This window comes from Nipponia nippon, unplaced genomic scaffold (genome assembly GCF_047370975.1).
Source record: "Nipponia nippon isolate SJK-2023a ecotype South Korea unplaced genomic scaffold, ASM4737097v1 scaffold_16, whole genome shotgun sequence".
NCBI classification, from domain to species: Eukaryota; Metazoa; Chordata; class Aves; order Pelecaniformes; family Threskiornithidae; genus Nipponia; species Nipponia nippon.
In genome coordinates this window covers 1675819-1695379 of record NW_028262332.1, presented here as the reverse complement: position 1 = coordinate 1695379, position 19561 = coordinate 1675819, and the positions used below count along the sequence as shown (strand labels likewise).

The 19561-nt window shown below is 58.8% G+C and overlaps 3 protein-coding genes across 6 annotated transcripts; all 3 read right to left on the bottom strand.

Moving 5' to 3' along the window:
* Positions 1-22: 22 nt before the first annotated feature.
* On the bottom strand, positions 23-910 carry HDHD3 (haloacid dehalogenase like hydrolase domain containing 3). Its single transcript, XM_009476422.2, has one exon. It carries the CDS (start codon positions 908-910, stop codon positions 194-196), a length of 717 nt encoding a protein of 238 aa, XP_009474697.1. The 3' UTR covers positions 23-193.
* A 544-nt stretch (positions 911-1454) lies between these two features.
* Positions 1455-10081, bottom strand: ALAD (aminolevulinate dehydratase). 2 transcript variants are annotated; one of them, XM_087752523.1, is made up of 12 exons: positions 10019-10081; positions 6493-6640; positions 6262-6312; positions 5409-5505; positions 4741-4876; positions 4188-4271; positions 3836-3924; positions 3463-3518; positions 2645-2732; positions 2052-2138; positions 1692-1821; positions 1455-1590 (listed from the first exon to the last, which is right to left on the bottom strand). In XM_087752523.1, exons 2-12 carry the CDS (start codon positions 6603-6605, stop codon positions 1511-1513), a joined length of 1011 nt encoding a protein of 336 aa, XP_087608649.1. In that variant the 5' UTR covers positions 6606-6640; positions 10019-10081; the 3' UTR covers positions 1455-1510. The 2 variants fall into 2 exon arrangements, with proteins under 2 accessions (XP_087608649.1, XP_087608650.1); XM_087752524.1 differs by lacking the exon at positions 10019-10081 and adding an exon at positions 9575-9611.
* Positions 10082-11218: 1137 nt separating this feature from the next.
* POLE3 (DNA polymerase epsilon 3, accessory subunit) lies at positions 11219-17049 on the bottom strand. Of its 3 annotated transcripts, none has more exons than XM_087753316.1 (6): positions 15713-17039; positions 15529-15604; positions 14720-14805; positions 13844-13962; positions 13203-13351; positions 11219-13095 (listed from the first exon to the last, which is right to left on the bottom strand). In XM_087753316.1, the coding sequence occupies exons 1-6, from the start codon at positions 16282-16284 to the stop codon at positions 12961-12963; spliced, it is 1137 nt and encodes a 378-aa protein (XP_087609442.1). In that variant the 5' UTR covers positions 16285-17039; the 3' UTR covers positions 11219-12960. The 3 variants fall into 3 exon arrangements, 2 of the variants coding, with proteins under 2 accessions (XP_087609442.1, XP_087609443.1); XR_015703771.1 differs by lacking the exon at positions 11219-13095 and adding an exon at positions 13488-13731 and having other exon boundaries at positions 13126-13351; positions 15713-17049; XM_087753317.1 differs by lacking the exon at positions 11219-13095 and having other exon boundaries at positions 13126-13351; positions 15713-17033.
* Positions 17050-19561: the final 2512 nt, after the last annotated feature.

The following is a 19561-nucleotide window of genomic DNA, read 5'->3' as shown; positions in this document are numbered from 1 at the left end:
TGAAAGACATCAGCAGCGATGCTGAGCGTCAGATACATTTTATTGCATTAACACCCCTCCCGCTCCGCAGGCAGTGCTGGTCCCTCCGCTCAGAACTGCTTGCTTCTTTTCCCTGCCCAACCGGCAGCACGAAATCCCACGCCAGGACCGGTTTGCAGCTCAGCAGCAGTGCTGCTCCTTCTCTGAAACGCAGCTACCCCATCTCAATACGAGCCAGGAGGTGGCTGAGCGTGGGCAGGACGTGTTCGGGGGGCACCTCAGGCTCCTCGCCCTGCCCCGCAGCCCGGAGCAGAAAGCTGTGCATGCCCACAGCTCGGGCTGCCCTGTAATCCCGGGCGTAGTCGTCGCCGATGTGAGCTGCCTGCTCCGGGGGGACCCCGCCGAGGCGCAGAGCTTTCTCGAAGATCCTCCCGTCCGGCTTGGCGAAGCCCGCATCCTCGGAGGTGAGGACGAACTCGAAGTGGTGCCGCAGGTTGCACTGGGAGAGGACGTTTTCCAGCCGGTTATCGAAGTTGGAGACCACCCCCATGTGGAAGCCGTGCTGGTGGCACCGGCTCAGGGTCTCGCCGGCTCCCGGCAGCACCTCCCAGTTGCAAGCGCTGCAGAAGTCGCGGTAGAGCTTTTCCGCCATCAACGTTAGGATTCCTTCTTCGTGCACGCCGGAGAGCCTGAAGGTCTGCTTCACCACGTCGACCCACCACTGCTGGGAGCTCAGCCCCTGGCCCTGGCCGTAGTTGGGGAATTGCCGGTTCTGGGCTCCGTATGCCTCCCGGAAAGCCCGGCTGAGCGCCTCCGGCTGCACCCGGACCCCGTGAGCCCGGGCCTCGGCCGCGTAGCTCTCCCCCACCGGCCGCCGCAGCCGCAGCAGCGTGTCCTTCACGTCCCACGTCAGTAAGCGGAGCCTAAGCATGGCTTCGGTAAAGCTGGGGCCTAAGGGAAGCCTGGAACAAACAGGGTGGCGAGGCGGGTGCTCTGCTGAAGGCGTCGGTACCGAGTGCGGCCCACACCAGTTGTGCCAGGTGCGGGCACCGGCCCGGTGTCCAGGTCGCACCCGCTGGTGTCGGTGGCCCCCGCGGGGGGGCTCAGGCCCCCTCTGGGGTCTGCATCGAGCTACAGCGGGGCAGGGAAGGCCCTGCTCTGGGCCGCGGGGTGCGGAGGCTGCCGGGGCGGGGCACCCCTCCGTGGGTGCTGCAGCGGGGTCCTGCGTGGGGCTGCTGGGCGACGGCGCGGAGGGGGGATGCTCCCGGCGCTGCACCCACAGCGCAGGGGGGCCGGGCTGCAGCCGGGGCCCGCGGGGCGGCACCCGGGCTCCGTGGGGGCGGGCGAGTGGGGTCCACGCGGGTCACGCAGGGGCTGGAGGAGCGGGGCGGACCCGGGGCTCACCCGGGCCGGGCTCCCGGTGCGGGGGGGCTGCGGGGCGCAGGCCGGGTCCCGGGGCCCACGCACGGCCCGGGCCCGCGCCGCTCCCCGGAAGCCCCGCCCCTGCCCCCGGAAGCCCCGCCCCCCGCCCTCAGGCCCTTCCCGCCGCCGCCGCCTCCTTCAGCCAGCGCAGGAGCTGCGGCGCGAAGTAGGTGATGATGGCGTCGGCCCCTGGGGAGAGACGAGACGATGGAGCCGCCCCGGGCCGGGGGGGACGTACGGGGACGGGGTCGGGGGTCGGGGAGAGCAGGCCTCGGGGCCGCCCGCCTCACCTGCGCGCCTGAAGGCCGTCAGCGCCTCCCTGACGGCAGCCTCCAGGCTGAAGGCCCCGGCCTGGGCCCCGTGCCACAGCATGGCGAACTCCCCCGAGACGTGGTACACGGCCAGCGGGTGCGTGGGGTGCTGCGGGGAGCGGCGGGGAGGGAGCTCAGCCGGGGGACAGCCCTCCCCCTGCCCGGCACCCCCTCCCCGCACACCCCAGTGCTCCCGGGGCGGCTCCAGCACCCACTCAACCCGTGAAACCAGCAGTCACATCCCCTCCGCTCTGGGTATCCGAGCTGGCCGCCCCAAACACCCTCCCCTCCTCCTCCAGGGCCACCCTGTGCCCGCACCGCCGTGCAGAAAGGGCTTACTCGAGCCTTGACGTCCCTCACGAGGTCCAGGTAGGGCATCCCCGGCTTCACCATCAGCATGTCCGCTCCCTCACGCACGTCCCGGTCCTGTGAGGGGAACACGCGCGCGACCCCGGCAGCTCAGGGTAGAATAACGTTTTCCAGCAAGTCCATGGTTGGTTTTCCCCAGAAGTTTTTGACTTGCTGGTTGTTTTTCCCACGCGGGATCACAGAAGGGTCTGGTGAGCCCCTAATGGCCACTGGAGCCCGCAGACGGGCGGTGATGGGGGAGAGCTGACACTCCCCTCCCCAGACGCACGGTGCCTGGGGAAGGCTGGTGGCTGCATGTCCCTGGCCCCAATGCCCCGAGCCACAGCGGGGTACGGGGTCACCAACTCGGTGGCTCCCAGCGCACGGTCCTCAGGCCCACGCTGGGGACCGGCTCTGCGGCAGGCTGAAGGGCATCACGTTTCTCTCACTTGAGAAGGAAGAGCCTTGGCCATTTCTGCTGGCGTGTCTCCTACCGCCTTCTGCCTCCAACACCCCTGGGCTTGTTCTCCCCAAACCCATGACCCTTGCTGCTGCCCCGGGCAGCCCGAACCCGGCTCACTCACCACGGCGCGCATCGCCAGGCCCCTGGCACCTGGGGGCAGCTGGTAGCATCGCCTGTCTCCGAAGGCAGGTTTGGATAGCGCAGCGTCCCTGGTGACAGGCAAGGCAGAGGGCAGGGGATGAGGACATGCGCGGCTCCTCATGCCTCTTGCCTCGTACAGCTTCAGAAATGTGAGGACAGACTAGGACAAGTGCCTGAGCCATCAGGACCAGGAAAAGGAGGGGCTCTCCTGACCCACCTCAGTGCCCCAGGATCGCTCTGGGAGGTCCGACAGGCCCAGGTTGGCCCTGGGAGCCATGTGTCAACACCCACTACCCTCCCCATGCCCAGAGTCTGGGGTAAAATCGTGTCGGACATTTTCCTTTTGCTCTTTTCCCAGGCAGGTTCCTCAGGGACGCCCCGTCAGGGTCAGGCCATTCTTGGGACTAGGTCTAATAGCTGACTGAGCTGAGGCTTGTCCCTGAAGCCACCCTTTGGGGAAACACCGGCCCCTGTGACTCCCCTCCTCACTGCTCCTGGCAGCTGCAGGCAGCTCCCTCCCTGCCTGCCTTGCCACCAGCACCCAGGATGAGTAGGTGAAGGGGTGGGATGGAAGATCACCCAAAGTTGTCTTCCCACCAGCCAGCCTCTCCTGGGCAAGGTATGTCTGTCTCCCTCTTGCACTGGGAAGTAGGAAGAGAGCGCTCCAAAGCGACCAGCATGGCCCAAGCTGTGGCCCAGGCTCCAGCCGAGCCTCGTTCCCAAATAACTATCTGAGGACGCACCTCCCGGCCAGCCCAGCACTGGCTGGGGACACTGCCAGCTGAGGGACAGACCCACCTGAAGGGACCGTAGAAGCACGAAGCAAACTTGGCACTGTAGCTCATGACCGAGACCTGCAGAGGAGAGCGGAGCCATGAGGGCCAGAAGCTTGGTGCTGCATCCCCGTGGTGGGGCAGCAGCGATTCCCTCCCATGGCTGTTTTATACTCTGCCCCACATCCTCCTTCCCCTGCCAGAGGCCTCCCACCTCACTGTCCCCATGTCCGGCCAAGGACATTCCCTTCCTTTGGGCACTGGGCAGGGAAACGCCTGCAGCGTGTCCTGGAAAAGGTGGGGGTTCACTTCTCCCACCGCTTGCCCAGGACCTGTTGTGGTGCAGCGTCCCTGTGGGCGTCGCTCCTGCCTTTGGCACACGCAGATCCCGAGCTCACCTTGTTGCCCAAGTCATTGGAGATCAGCGCTGCCTTTATGGCTGCGACACGCCCATCCATCATATCGGAGGGGGCAACGATGTGGCAGCCTGCAGGGAAAGAGCAGAGATGCTGAGAAGTGCCCGAGGCTGCAACTGCCTGCAGGAGGAGGCGACCCCAGGGCCAGAGGGGCCCCAGCTGCCTGCAGCTCTGCCGGGGCCAGCGTGTGGAGGGCAGGGGGAGCCTCCCCCGGCTCAGAGCAAAAGCACACACAGTTGGCGCCCAGCTCAGTTTGCTTTTGGGCCTGCTGAAAGCGAGAGGGGGTGAATCTGCGAGAATCAAACTCGGGTACTGCTGCCAGGAGACTCCTCACCCGCTTTGGCATAGGCCAGCGCCACTTCTGCCAGCCGCTGGCAGCTGATCTCGTTCTGGATGGTGCCATCTTCACGCAGGATGCCTAGGGGACAAACCTGGGGTTAGGTGAGGGGCTGGATGGCCGATTGCCTCAATCCCTAAGGTGGGAGTGTGGCTCTCGCTACACACATGCTCAGAGGAACAGCGATGAACATGTTAAGGGAGCTGGACGAGGAGACTAACGACGCAGCCCTCCAGGGACTGGACACAACATGGGGGTGCTCCAGGGAAGGGAAGACAGAGATGGGGTACACAGGCGGGCGCTCAGACAGATTCAGATGGCCAGGGAGTGGGTGCCTTAACCACCCGTGCCTCCCACCCTGCTCTCAAAACCTAGGAGAGGTCTCTCAGGCTCAGCTGCACCAGCACGGGGGAGCCAAGTCTTGGGGCAGGAGCTGGCCAGGCCCCACCAGCACCCAGCGCTCCTCAGCAGAGAACAGCAAATCCCCAGAGACTCGCAGTCCTGGGAAGGTGCCTGAAGAGCAGCCCAGGAACCCAGGCTGTGCGCTCACCGCAGTGCCCGTGGGAGGTGTAAGGGCACAAGCAGACGTCACAGGCTATGAGCAGCTCTGGGAAGGTGGAGCGGATCTTCTTGATCGCCTGGATGGCAGGTGTGTCCTCTGCATCAGCTGCAGAGCCTCTCTCATCCTGCGAGAAGAGAAATGCTTCAGCACGCAGAGCTGAGCGCGTCCCACCCGCTCCTCCATGGCAGCAGTTCTGCCCAAGAAAGGTTTTCTGAACCGCGAGACCGTGTAACGCAGGGCGGTGTGACCACCAACGATGGAAGAGGTGACAGAGTAGTGCCTCTGAGCAGGGAGTGCAGGTCTTGGGGCCACCTGCAACAGCTCCCGGCACAAGGCTGGGTCAGGGCAAGCCGTACGGGAGAAGCTTTTCTCAAGTCATCCACCCTGCTTTCTGCAGCACAGAGCTCCCTGTTCTCCTCTGCCCTGTAGTGACGCATCGCTTGTTCAAAGGGACAGAGGACACCCAGAGCCACCAGGAGCATTTTGGATGTCTCTGCAGTCTCCCATCCCCGTCCTGCTCTGCTGAGCGGGGTGCAAGCACGCCCAGAGACCCTGAACTGCTCCTGTTTGATCAGGAGACCCCCCCCCAGCCCCACACTGCTCTCCCACACCCTTGTGGCTACCCCAAGCCCCCTGCCACCACCTCGCACACTGACCTTGTGGACCTTGCTGGGCACCCCGAAGATGAGCACACACTTCAGACCATCTTCGACGAGGGGATGCAGCATCCCCTCCAGCTTGTTGACTCCGTACCTGAGAAGAGCAAAGCGAAGGGGGCTGCCAGGCACCCAGACCTGCTCTGTGGGGCGAGCAGGTCTGTGACTTGGATGCTGGTCTGCAAGCGAGCCAGCATCCACAAGCATCCACAAGCATCCACAAGCATCCACGCCAAGCAGCAGCTGGAGGCACAGAGGAGGTGTCGCCTGAATGTTGGGAGGAACAATCGAGGACCTTATCTGGGGCTACAGGAGTGTTATCTACCTGGCATGGACACTCTTTGCTCTGAAAGGAGGAGCATGCCCTGCCCTTGGATCCCTTATGTCTGTTGCAGATCCAGCCCACCTCCCCACAGGACCATCCCCCTGGGGCCTCTCTGACCACAGCCCTGCTAACGTAGCAGCAGATGAAGATGGGAGCTGCCAGTCCCGCAAGATCTAAGGCAGGACTGGAGCCCGTGTCCTTGCACAGGTTTTCTAGCTGCTGCTGGAAAGCCCGTTCGCTCCCAACTTCCCTGCGTGCCCAGCCCAAACAACGTGCGAGTGCTCTGGGACATCGTGAGACCCTGGCACTATCCCAGCCAGTACTGGTACTTTCCCAGCATCCCCAGTATGATTCCCTCCACTTCCATGGTGGATGAATGCTCCCACCCTGCCTGATGCCAGGGGATCCCCAAGGCAGGGACCGCAGAAGGTTAGAAGCATCACCCCTGGCCCATGCTCATCTCAGACCATCATCAACCCTGCTCAGGCACGGGGCACGGCAGCGACCGGCAGGGGCTTGGGTTCTTACCTGGCTTGTCCAGGGAGGCTGGGGATCAGCTCCACTGCATCAGGGCTGTCACTGCAGGAGGTGGATGGGACAGAGATGTGAGGACTTGGCACGAGAAGGAAGCCCCTACCCAACGCTTGTCCACAGGGAATCTTCTGGGGAGTCTGAACCTATCTAAGAGCTCAGGGAGCACCTAAGCCAGTCAACATGAGCTTGGTCCGTCCCTAACCCAGAGAGCCAGGGCTCACTCACGTGACAAAAATGGGGTAGATGAGGTTGGAGGCATCAAAGGTGGTTGCCGTACACTGCCAGGAGCGTAGCACAGGGTGGAAGTAGCCGCTGTGAAGAAGGGAGTCTGCCTGCATCTTGGGCGTTCACTAGGAGGGTGTGGAAGGAGACTCTGAAAGACCAAAAGAAACCGGCGGGCTGGTTAGCGGTGGTGTCCTGGTAAGCCACGGCTACCGGTGCCTGCGAGGAGGGGGCTGAGATCCAGGCAGCCACTGCAGGACCATGCCTGTCCTGATTCAGGCACACGCAGGGAGCCTGAGCCGCAGCCAAGCCAGCTTCAGCCCCGCTCTCCCGGGGGCTGCCCCGCGCCAGGTGGGTGCTGCAGGACCCCGCATCAGCAGTCACAGCACAGCACTTCCCATGGACAGGGATGATGCCGACTCCTCCCCACAGAACGTCCCAATTCTGTGTGTGAAACCACCCGTTGACAGCCACCAGCATCCTCCCGCGGCAGAGCCACGTTCACATGGTTCAACACTACCACCCTCGTCAGGCTCTGTCTGTTTTAGCTTGTGCAGCTGTAACAACAGTTTCTAAAGATGAGATGGTCGTTGCTTAATTCGTTCTAGTTTTGCTTTATGCTGTATGATTGTGTGATACGGCTTTTGTATACAGAGTAGTAAAAAGCTGCTCTGTGTAGCACAAAGGATTTGCGGCCACAGTGTGAAGGTGCAGCTACAGGAGAGTACGGGCACCGGGTGAGAGAGAGGTGCAGGATCATCCTGGAGACACCAGGGCTGTAAACCCTGCCGTCGCACAACTCCAGCGGCCACTTACTGCTGGATGAAGAAAACTTGGGAGTTGGGCAAAATTGATTTCCGGGGTAACAAAGAGCAATTACTCAATATACATAAATCAAGCGTTAGCTGTGTTACTGTTGAAACTTTTTCTGTAGCAATATTTTCTTCTTCTGTCACAGTTAGATCTAGCAATAATTCTGCTATTAGACCATTATGATTTAAATTTCCACTAGCACTAAATTCTCACGACCATGTTGGTGAGAGCGCAACAGAAGGGGCTGGGGGAGGGCGGCTGCCCCGGGGCCGAGGCATTTGGCTGCAGCACAGAAGAGAGCAGCTGTTACGGCTGGGACGCCCAGGGAGCCGCAGCCTCAACAAGAGACTGTTTGTACAGAGCGGCCTCAAGGACTTCTGCTGGCTGCACACAAACGCCCCGCGCAGAGGAGCCGGGGGTGCCCTGGGAAACAAACAGCAAAGTCCCTGCTGGAGACCACAGCTTCTGTTTTGAGAGCTGAAACCGGAGGGAGGCAGGCGGGAGGAGAGCTGGAGACGGGCTCCTCTTCCGAAAGAGCAAGCGGGATTCCTCTGCTGGCACCCCTGGGCAGGGCAGGGCTTCCCACGGGAGACAGCGCGGACGCGAGGATGGGACCTGCCTCAGGGGAGCAGCCCCGCCGTCCCCAGGCCCATCCCAGGGGGGATTCCCCAGCAATAAACCTCACGGCCCCCGGCTCTCTCCAGAGAGCAGGCACGGCTCACTTCGCTTCCCGGGACGCAGTCCAGGGGAGAAAGCTTTACACCAGCACCCGTGACAGCAGCCAGCAATGGAGCCGGGCAGGAGGTGGCTCCATTCTTCTGGAAAACCTTTGATTTGAGGTGTTCACCTATTTTATATGCTCAAGACCCTGCAGATATTCTAATGCTCAGCCAAATTCTCAGTCTGTATCAGGCCACCCCAGTGCATAGGGCACGTGTAATGTAGGGGCATCGCGTTCGCTCCAGGGCTTGGACCGAGTCTCTCGTACCCCGAGCAATCACCCCTGCCTGGGGCTGGGGGAAAAGGCACCTCTCCGTTACTTACAGGCTTACGCGTATAAAAACACTGTATAGCAGAATCGGATGGTGCTCGCAGGGGATGCAGACCACCCGACGGGCACACCGGCAGTCTCATGGCAACACTTGGCAAGTAATTTTTAGCCCTGGAAAGCTGCCGCTCCAGGCCTTACTGGCAGGGAAGGGGACAGCCCTCGGGTGAACTGGAGTTGGCAGCCGCTCCAGGCAGGCAGCGATCGAGAACAAAGGGCTCACTGAACAAAACCCACCTCGAGAATCCAAAAAATGCTTTAAACAGTTAATCCCACAGGAGGAAGGGGAGCGGGGGACAGGGTGGGACCAGAGGCACCTGGCTCTGTAGGGGACAGATAGAGGCTACCGCTCCAGAAACTGCCCTCTCCGGGGAAGGAGGAGATGGGCGCCCGGCAGAATTGCAGAGCGGAGATAACAGCCGGGACGGGTGGGCCCCGGCGGAGCACCCGCCTGCTGCGGGGCCAGGGGAGCCGGGGCCCTCCCTGCCGAGGCTGAGGGCTGCGGGCTCCCCTCGCCCGCGCAGGGCGCCCGGTCGGACCAGGGCACCGGGGCCTTACAGCCACGTGCGCCCCGCAGCCGCCCGGCGGCCGGGGCGCAGAGCAAGGACTGCGAGAGCGCCGCGATAAGGGGATGCTGCAGCAGATGTTACGCCCTAGAACGGGGCTGTTTCCCCCCCGAGATCCCCTTAAGGCTCCCAGCAGAGCACAGGCGCCTCTTTCTCCGCCATTAAACGCCCAGATCTCCATTTCTAAAGCAATTTGCTTCATGTACGCTAGAGCATCGGTAAGGGCAAGTTTAAGAACAGCCCTGCAGCTCCCTCCTGAAACCTCCCGAGTTTCACCTTCGCTCCTCCGCGCTGGGACTGCTGGAGGACCAGCCCAAACCCGCAGCACCCCAACCCGCGCCTTCGCCCAGCTTGGGGCCCGCCGCAGCGACCCGGGGTGCCTCGATGCCTTCGAGGGAAGAGGAGCGACTGCGACACGAGAGGACCACGCACGTGCCGCCGTCCCATCCGCGCTAGCACGAATGACACAAACTTAGCGGACGGGCTGAAGCCAGACCCGACGCACGCCAAGGGCGAGCAGCAAGGTCTGCGCTGCCTGCTGACAGCACCGCCGAGCCGGCAGCTGCCTGTTCGCTACCGAGACGCGAAGAAGTTGTCTTCCAGCATTTTGGGATCCAGAAATGCATGCGGGGTCATCCTTTGCTGCACAACGATTTACCTGAAGTCCCGGAGACGCGCGAGCTCCCGAAATCCCCAGTGGACTGGGGCGTACTGGGAAAGCGCAGACAACGGAGCTGCGGGTTAATTAACAGTCACTAACAAAGGTCAAGACGTTAATGAACGTTTCCAGGTGGGATCTGGGAATGGGGATGATCGGGGGGGGGGGGTGACTGTAATTACACCGCAGGATGAGCGGGGGCTCAGGACCGAGGCCGCCCCGCAGCACTGCGCGCTGCTCGGTGCTTTCCCCACCACCGTAACTGCGGGTTACCGAGCAAAAACCGGGTTGCCCTTGCTGCCTGCACCCAAGCCGGGCCCTGCCCTCGATCTCCGGCCTCCGGGCAGCCCTACAAGAAGCCGGGGTCGGGGACCGGAGGACCGGAGCCGGGGCGACCGCCCCGGCTCCGGTCCCCCGGTCCCCGACGCCGGCCCCCGCACTCACCTCCCGCCGCCGCCGCGTCCCGCTCCGGCCGAGTGACCCTGCCGGGAGCCTTCGGGATTTGCATAACCACGCCCACATTTGATTAGCATAGACACGCCCCCCACCCCTCCGCGCGCGGGAAGACGGCGGGAAGTCTCGCGCGGCGCAGGGCGGGAAAGGGTTGGAGGAGGAGGAGGGGTTTGCGGGGTGTAGGGGCCTGGAGCGAGGTTTTGGGGGGGTGGAAGGGGGTGCAGCGGGGTTTTGGGGTACTGGGGGCATGGAACAGGGTTATGGGGTGCTGCGGGGGTCTGGAGCAGCGTTTTGGGGTGCTGGGGGACATGGAGCAGGGCTTTTGGGGTGCTGGGGGATCTGGAGCAGGGCTTTGGGGTGCTGGAAGGGGCTGGAGCAGGGCTTTGGGGTGCTGGGGGGTCTGGAGCAGGGCTTTCGAGGGCTGGAAGGGGCTGGAGCAGGGTTTTGGGGTGCTGTGGGGGTCCGGAGCAGGGCTTTGGGGTGCTGGAGGGGCCAGGAGTACGGCTGAGTGTGCTGTGGGGCCATGCAGATGGGTTTTGGGGTGCTGGGGGGACCTGGAGCCAAGCTTTGGGGTGCTGCAGGGGTGTGGAGCAGGGTTTTGAGGTGCTGGAAGGGGCATGGAACAGGGCTTTGGGGTGCTGCAGGGGTCCGGAGCAGGGCTTTGGGGTGCTGGGGGGTCCAGAGCAGAGCTTTGGGGTGCTGGAGGGGGCCAGTAGCATGGCTGAGTGTGCCGTGGGGCCATGCAGCTGGGTTTTGGGGTGCTGTGGGGGGAACTGGAGCTGGGTTTTGGGGCGCTCTGGGGGTCTGGAGCAGGGCTTTGGGGTGCTGCAAGTGCCTGGAGCAGGTCCTTGGGGTGCTATGGGGGACAGAAGCAGGGCTGGGGGTGCTGGGGGGGGCCTGGAGCCAGGTTTTGGGGTGCTGTGGGGGCCGCCAGGCCAGGGGAGGCCGGGGCCACGCCGCAGGCCTGCAGCACGCACGCAGGACGTGCAATTTTCTCTATCTCATCGGAGCACGGGGGATGCGCGGATCGGGTTTATCGCAGGGGTTCCGCAGCTCCCACGCGATCACGTCGTCTCCTCGGCTCGCTGCAGCGCGTAAACCCAGGCCGCGCATCTCTCCTCCCTCCCCCAGCACCGGGAGCAAGGGCGAGCTGAAGGGATTCGGGATTCCAGCAGGGCTACAAACACCGGCACCCGAACCTCACTTCCCCAGTAACTGGAAGTCTCCCAGTTCTTTCGAGTGTCCGTGCTTCCCTCGCTCCTCTCGCGCAAAGGCCGGGCTGCAGCAGCCCGCACCGTAAGCGATTTCATCGCGAGTTTGCTTCTGCCTTCGCCGCGCGCTCAGCTGCGCGCTTATGCAACCGCACCCAGCTCGTTCTGTCACCGGCAGAAATACGAGACTCCATTTCTGTAAAAAATCTGGCTTTTATTCAGATATTGTTCCCTTCCAGAATATGCACCCAGGTAGGTACTAGAAGAGGAAAAAAGAGGAAAAAAAAAAAAAAAAAGGAGGAAAAGGAGCTAGAAGGCGGGCCTGTTTTGTTATTGGAGACCTTGGGGAGACATCGTCCGCTCTTTTCATCGTTACTGTACGCCAGTAGAAAGCAGACAGCAGAAAATCTCTGTTGATTCAGTTCTTTTCAGGAGCTGGGCTTCTGTGCGTGAAAAGCCGTCGTGCCGTAAAGCGTGAAGGCAGGGCAGCTCCTGCGGGTAGCTCCGCACCGTTTTTTTGGTGACAAGGACATGCTATTCCTCACAAGTGCTGTTTTAAAACTGCCTCTCAGCAAAACTCGTGGGTTTTACTTAAACGTACCTAAACCTTTCCTCAAGTTCCCTTCGCCAGAGCTCGGTTAAGTTCAAATATTAGGTTTATTAGTCTTCAAAAAGATCAGTCAAATAATAAAGCTTTTTTCCCCAAAAGTAGCCTATTCTAATAGATACTTTCTCGAAGAGAAAGGAAAGGCATCAAAACTAAGAAGTAAAGTATAAAAGAACAAACCCATAGGAGGACTCGGAATACAAACAGCTTGTTTCAACCCATCTTTCTTGAAGGCGATATTTTAAAAACCCCAGCTGCGAGGCTGGCCGCCCCAGGTGGGGAGGTCCTGCCCCGCCGCCCTCCTGCAGCCCATCAGCGGGGCGGCGGTCCGCAGCTCTGGAATGCCCGTCCAAGGCTCAAGAGGGACCTCTGATGTAAACAGTCCGTTCCAGCTGGAAAAAACGGACCCAGCGCAATCCACCGCTCTGTTCTACCCCATTTAAACTGGCTGCAATCAGCAACCTGCCTGCAGGAACTGCAGCTCTGCAAAGGAGGGAAAGGAGGCGAGAGCCGCAGATCTGCCGGTGCCCACTGCTGACCTGCAACAAACGTCGCTCCATACGGCCGCCTTTTACCATCCCGATACACATTTTAGCCATTAATTTCGCTTCAGATTTTTAAATGAAATTCCTCTTGGTCTCCCAGGGCTTTAAAGACACAAACCAAGCACTTTTGGTATTTAGTTTACGTCTTAAGTGCTGTGGAGTTTTTTGATTTAGGCTGATTTGGGGGAGAAAGTCAGCCGAGTGGACGACTGGTTCTTGTGGTCCTGTACTGCTGCAGAGGACTGGTACGGTCGAAAGACACGGTATCGCTGTCACAGCTACAGCAGCAAGAGAAGGCACAGCCAGAATGCAAGAAAATGAAGGAAAAAACCAAGTCACTTGGATAAAAAGCTCAAATGTTCAGCTTCCAAGCCTCCTGACATCATGATGTAGATTCTAAATCCCAGAGGGGTAATGATCTACTTGATTCAGCCCCCGACTTGGTTTAATGAGCTGATTCAACAGTCTCTCAAGTTCTCCCGGCCAGCTTCTGTACTGCGCATCTGACGTTTCTGTTTTCCTCTACTTCAGAGCCAACCCAGCATGAAAAGTCCAGTCCCATCAGTGTCTTCAGAGCGCGGGGAGGGCGCCAAGCCCCTGTGCACGGGGAGGAGTGCTCCTTCCACGAGAAAAGCTGTAGCAGAAATCCTTTACGTACAAGTTAAAGCCGAAAAGGGACGGGCCCCAGAGGAACAGGACAAAGCTCTACTGGAAACAAGAGGGGACACAGCAAGGTTGATTTACAGCATTTATATCCCTCTGAACAAACCCCAGCCCCTGCGCATGTCTCATCAGCAAGCTCAGTTGTCCACCTCTTCCTCATCATTTTGCTCTTCTTCCTCCATCCTTTCGTCATCATCATCGTTCTCTTCCTCTCGGCTCTTATCTTGCTCCTCTGAGTCTGCCTTCTTGTCTTTATCTTTCCTTGCTTCTTTCTTCCCTTTCTGTTCACGCCTGTAAACTACAAAAGAAAACGAGAATGCTGATAAATTGCAAGGCAGTGTTTCGGCGGCAGGAAGAGTACAGTAGCTGAAGTCCAACATCCACTCGCTCTCCAGGCTTACGAGGGGAGCAGTGAACTCATAGCAGCAACTCACCCCGTTATCTGAGCTGTGCTGACCAGCTCCATAGGAAATCAGGTTAAGTTTCAGCAGAAAAATGCTGAAAAGGACGCAGGAGTTCACATTTACAGGCAGCGTCTAAGACTTTCCTTAGATAAACATAAGAGGGGAGTGATAGCAGATGAGATTTTCCCAATCCTCATCAGTTGTGAAATAATGTTATCCCAGTCCTGTTAAGGTGCACATTATTTATCCCCCAGGCAAACTGCAGTGTAGGATGCTGGGCAAAGAGAGAGAAACAAGACAGGCAAGTAAGTGTTGCTTGTCCAGTGTTCGAGGAAAACAGGACTTGGTGCTGCTTAGACTCCCTCGAGACGAACTGAGGACGATACCTTCCAGTGATTCTTTCAAAGGGGCTACAAATCGCTGAAACTCCATTTCCTCCATGGCAGAGAGAACATCGCCAGCGTTCAGCGTTTTCCTCTTCCCCTTCATGGCGAAGTTATTTGCACTAGTAAAAAACAAGAACGAAAACAGAGTTAATTGGTACTGCCATCAATTTAGTCTTGTTTATTAAAGTCACAAGCAACTTCAAGGAAAAAAAAAAGCCATCTCCTAAACATCCAGGGTTTTTTAATCACTTAAGAACAGTAGTTTAAGATACCTTCTTGTTTACATTGTTTGTGGGAAAGCAATGCAACTAGATGAAAGCACAACGTTAGTTTCTGCTTGCATGGGCCTTTTCTACAACGGGGTGGGAGGAGAAAGCCTGAACATTGGCTGTGAGGCGACAATTCCACAAAGCCGTGCGAGTACCTGACACCAGAGAAGCGACTGCGGGCACACACGTTCTGAGCCACCCCAAAGACGTTACCGCGTCCTCTTTGACCAGCTCCAAGGCTGGCTAGGTTGGCTCACGCCTGCCCTAACGCAGCCGTGTGGTGAGGAGCTTGGAAAGCGAGCAAAGGGCTCTTGTCTTTGCCAGGAAAAGCCAGGCAGCTGTATCCTAAGGCTAATGGCAGTTTGGGACCCCTCTCGTGGGGCTGGGGCATCTCTGTGTACAGAGCCAAGCTGCCTTCCCCACAGCTTGTTGAGGGCAGTCCGAACCCAACTGCTGCAGTCTGGTAGACTGGGCTACGCGAAGGATTGGTTTATTTATGTGAACAGACAATGCCGAAACAAACGCTGGGAAAAAATCTCCACTTCAGCCAGCAGAGAGGTGAATTATAAATCAACTGCACTGGTGATCCGACGCAACGAATTCTTACCATGACGTTGCATACAGCACAAACACACTTGCCGCTCGAGATATTGCGCTCCGAGCTTCTTTGGAAATATTTACTCCATCAGGAAGCTGAAAAAGAAATTCAACTTTTATCAGCAGCTGACTTAAACTTGCATAATTCACGTGTCAGTTCCATTAAGGCACTCAGAGGGCTCAGCACAACTGGAAACCAAACGTTGATCTCGGATGCTGTCACAGAAACTTTGATGCCATCTGAAAGCCAACCGCGATTTGTGCTCTCTCAAACGCAGTAAGCTATGCAGGAGCAAAGCAAGTTCTGGTGGGCCTGGCCACCACCTCTGGGGCAACTGGTCCTATGACTATCGAACTCCTGACACAGCCCAATCACCCTGCCATACCCAGACCCATTCACTGACGGATTCACCGCCAAACAAGTGAATGAGGGGTGTCTCACGGCTCAAGACCAAACACAGCATTAAATTAAGGACTGGGAATGACTCTAGACTTCTATATAGGCAAGGAACGGCTGCTGCTCCGGCGCCGTTTGGGGAGCTGCCTCCGTCGGCCCCACTGCGAGAGCTCCGCTGTCGAGCACCGCTTGGAAGATGGCTGCGGGGCGCCGTCCCTGCGGCACCGCCGGGGCCGCATCTCCCCGCAGGAGGCCTCGGGGACGCAGCCCGGGCGGCGGCCGGATCCCCCCGGGGCCCGGCCACGTTTTGGGCGACAAAACCGCGGCAGCAGCTGCGGGGCCCGGCCGGGGAGAGCCTGCCCCTCCGCAGCCGCCCCCCGCCGCGGCGGGAGCCCCTCGGGGGCGCCGGGCCCGGCACCCACCGCCTCCTTGATGATGCGGGTGATGACGGCGTTGGGCAGGTTCAGGTCCTCCGGTCTCTCCGCCATCCTGGGCCTCCTGCAAGGCAAACGGGGCGTCACCGGGGGGGGCCCGTCCCGTCCCGTCCCGTCCCGTCCGTACCGGCGCGGCCGCCCCGAAGCCCGCGCTCCGCCGCTGCCCCCTCACCTCTGACTCCTCCCGGCGTGCAGCGCGGGCCCTCCCGCCCGCCACCGCGGCCGCCGCCGCTGCCTGGAGCCGGCGGGGAGGCGGCGGGGCCGGGAGGGCGGGCGAGCGGCGGCTGAGGGGAGGGCGGCCGGGGACGGCGGGGGGCGCTGGGGCGGGCGCCGGCGGCCGTGGGCCGGGGAGACCGGGGGGCCCGGCGGGGGCGGGAGCAAGGGCAGCGGGTGAGCGCCCGGGGCGGGCGAGGCGATGGCAGCCCCGCGGGCAGAGGCCGGGTGTCCTTGGGGCCGCTGCTGTGCCCCCGCCACGGGTTCCCGCCTCTCCCTGCTGCTGTGAGCGTGAGGGAGCGCGGGCTGCGTGGGTGCGTGTCCGGGTGTGTGTCCGAGTGTCTCCGTGTGTGTTTGTGTGTTGACGTGCGTGCATGTGTGCTCCCTCAGCCATGGCCGCCCCGCGGCCCACGCTCGCGTTGGCGTCACCAGGCTCCGTGGCTGCGGTAGCCTGGCGCGGCGGTCACAGTGAGTGAGCGCAGAGTGGGAGAGGGGAGCAGGTCGGTGCTGTGCCGGGGGGACGCCTGACATTGAGAACAGTGACTGGCAGCGCAGCTTTTTTGCCCAGAAGGTGTATGTTCTCCAGCAGCAAGGACAATGCTATTCTAATGGGGATAGTTTACAGACATTTGGGAGATGAGTTTACAGGTAAAGGCGGTTGTTGGTATCAGACAGAACAGTGTGTTGTCAGGGGCCTCGGACAAGAACGCAGCCAAGGACAGGACTTCCCAGCTGTGACTGGCATCTCCTGGACGGAACCCAAGACACGGAGCCTGAGAAGACCGGACTGCATCTGGAAGAAAAGACTCCGAGTTCAGGAAAAGAACACCAAGAAACACCTCTTCGATAACCACTAGGAACCACCAGGGACCATCGAAGACCCCCCCCCATGGAAGCCATCGAAGACCCCCCATGGAAGCCCTCGGAGATGCAGGCCGCATGCGTAAAGACTATGCAAATACGATAGTTAGTTCCAGGAAATAGAATGAATGTGGATAGTAATTCCAGGAAATCCAATGTGTGTGTATGTAACGGGGGTATAAGCTTTGACTGATGCAACATACGGCATGCACGGTAGGTGGAACTATCCCCCGTGCGTCCAGCGCTGCAATAAAGAGAATGCCTGCTGCTTAATGCTACGCTGGTGTTGAGGTTTATTCCTGATTTTGGTGACAGCGTGCTGGGGACAGTGTAGAGCGCTTGAGCACACTAAGGTCAGACCTGAGGAAAGGCCTGTGTGTGTGAGGGCTGGATGGCTTTTCCAGTTACGGTGACTGGATTAATAAAAACCGTCACTGCGTGCACAAATCATGTGTCTCGAGTCTCATTTTTAGCACACTTTAATGTATTCTGTTGTTAACTCTATGGTCGCTTTATGGCTCTTGGAGGTGAGACGCTGCAGTGGGTGTTGCGTTAGTTTTTAATGAAGACAGTGACTGATTGTAACCGATCCGTTTGTAAGCGTAACAGGCGGCGCTGATGTCGGTTTCTGGACGGGCTGTCGGCCTGCTGCTGTTAGGAGAGCCGTCAGAAGACGCCGCAGCTTGTTTTGTTCTCTTTTTTGCCAGAAGGCGAGGTCATTTTGTATGTGACTTGAGAACGAAGTGAGGCAGGGTCGGGTTATTGCCTGCCAAGGGAGTAGGATGGAGCAGGATCAGGCCCGGAGCCAGGGGCACGGCCCAAAGCTGCCCTGCTCACCGGCACAGACCAGGCGCTGACCGTCGGGTCGTGTCCGTCTCCCTGATACGACCGACTCTCTTCTTCCCTGGGTGCTTTGGTCACAAGTGAAATAACAAGTAAGATGGTCTGTGCATAGATTTGTTTTCACTTACGATATCTGGAGGGTTGAAATACATCTATTAAAGTAGTAATTTGAGTTTTTGTGAGGTACGGAAGGACAATATCGCCTCACGCTTTTTGCTTTCCCGCTCAGGCTGGCTTAGCCAAGCCACTGCTCCTGTGTGGCTGCGGTTATACCCGTGCTACAAACACCAATTTTTTTGTACCAGTGTAAGATGTGACTTGCAGTAGTAAGTTTGACTACTGCAGTAGTAAGTTGCAGTACTTGCGGTACTTGCACTAGTAAGCTTGACTACTGCAAGTCATGTTTAACGTGTTTCATGTTTTACACGTGACAGCTAAATGAGGTTAGAAAGCTGTTGTAGGATAAAAGCTCTGGAGCTACAGGACATCAGCCAGGTTGTCAGCCTGCCGTGACCAGGGATGCGCCCGTACCTGAGGACAGCCTGATTCCTCCACAGTCTGGTTCCGTTAGCTTTATTTCACACTGTACACATCCTCAGCGTTTCGGGGTTTTCTTTTTCTGCTAAGTTAATTTGCGCAACTTCTGTTTTGCAGAGTCTTTACAGAGCTGCTACCATCTCCCTGCTCTCCCTGCTGGAGCGGTTGTAAAGACGATGACTGCAGATGCGGGGCAGGGGGGTGAAACTGTTTGTGGGATGGTTGCTTGTCAGCATCCACAGTGCTGGGGTTCACTGAAGAAAACTGAGGAGGGACATCCTGGGATCTGTTTAGGAAACTCTATTTTTAGAGCCTTTTTGGAATGGGAAGGTAAAGTTATGGTTAAATTCTGATTTTCAGTAAAGAAGGGAAAAGAGCATTCTTACTCTTGAGATAACTAACCTGGAGTCCTAGTGAAGTTAAGGCAGGTTTTGGGTTTCACATGAGGTAGCTAGTCAAGTTGAACACTGTTCACAGATATTTAGATTTTTAAAGCTGGAAGTGATCTACAGGTTGCCAAGGCTGACCCGTATAACGGGTGACTTCACCAGAATTTATCGCAGTAGCTTATTCAAATAAAGCCTCTCAACTTGGATAGCTGACATCAAGAAAGAGAGAATGTGTTACTTTCCTTGCCAGGAAAGTATTTCCTACGTCTTTTCCACGTATTTCCTACGTCCTTCCTATGTATTTTCCACGCAGGAAATGGCGTGTTAAATTTGGGTGCTCAATTTCCAACATGGGTTTTGCCTCATGTATATACGTGCACATAACCTCACTCACCAATGATTTTATTCCACCCGTGGGCCTCAGCAACTTGCTTTGGTTACATCCTTGTAAGTGAGGTTTGTACATCAGCCGCCCGGAGCTTGCTTTATGTACTCACCGATCGCTTCTTTCTAGCATGTGCCCGTAGGTGTGATCTGTTCAGCCAAGTGATTCACCAGTATTAGACAAATCTGGCAGTCCTGTCCTTAAAGGGTTTTCTGCTGGCTCTCAACAAGAACTGGATCACTATGGACAGATAATTAAGAAGAAGGAATGGTTATAGAATTATAGAAACATAGAATCACAGAATCGTTAAGGTTGGAAAAGACCCTTAAGATCATTGAGTCCAACCGCTAACCCAGCACTGCCAAGGCCACCACTAAACCATGTCCCTCAGCACCACATCTCCCCGGCTTTTAAATACCCCCAGGGGTGGGGACTCAGCCCCTGCCCTGGGCAGCCTGGGCCAGGGCCTGACAGCCCTTTGGGGGAAGAAGTTTTTCCTAATATCCAACCTAAACCTGCCCTGGCGCAGCCTGAGGCCGTTCCCTCTCGTCCCATCGCTTGTTCCTGGGGAGAAGAGACCGACCCCCCCGGCTCCAGCCTCCTTTCAGGCAGTTGCAGAGAGCGATGAGGGCTCCCCTCAGCCTCCTCTTCTCCAGGCTGAGCCCCCCCAGCTCCCCCAGCCGCTCCTCCCCAGCCTTGTGCTCCAGCCCCTGCCCCAGCCTCGCTGCCCTGCTCTGGCCACGCTCCAGCCCCTCCATGGCCTTCGTGGGGTGAGGGGCCCAGCGCTGAGCAC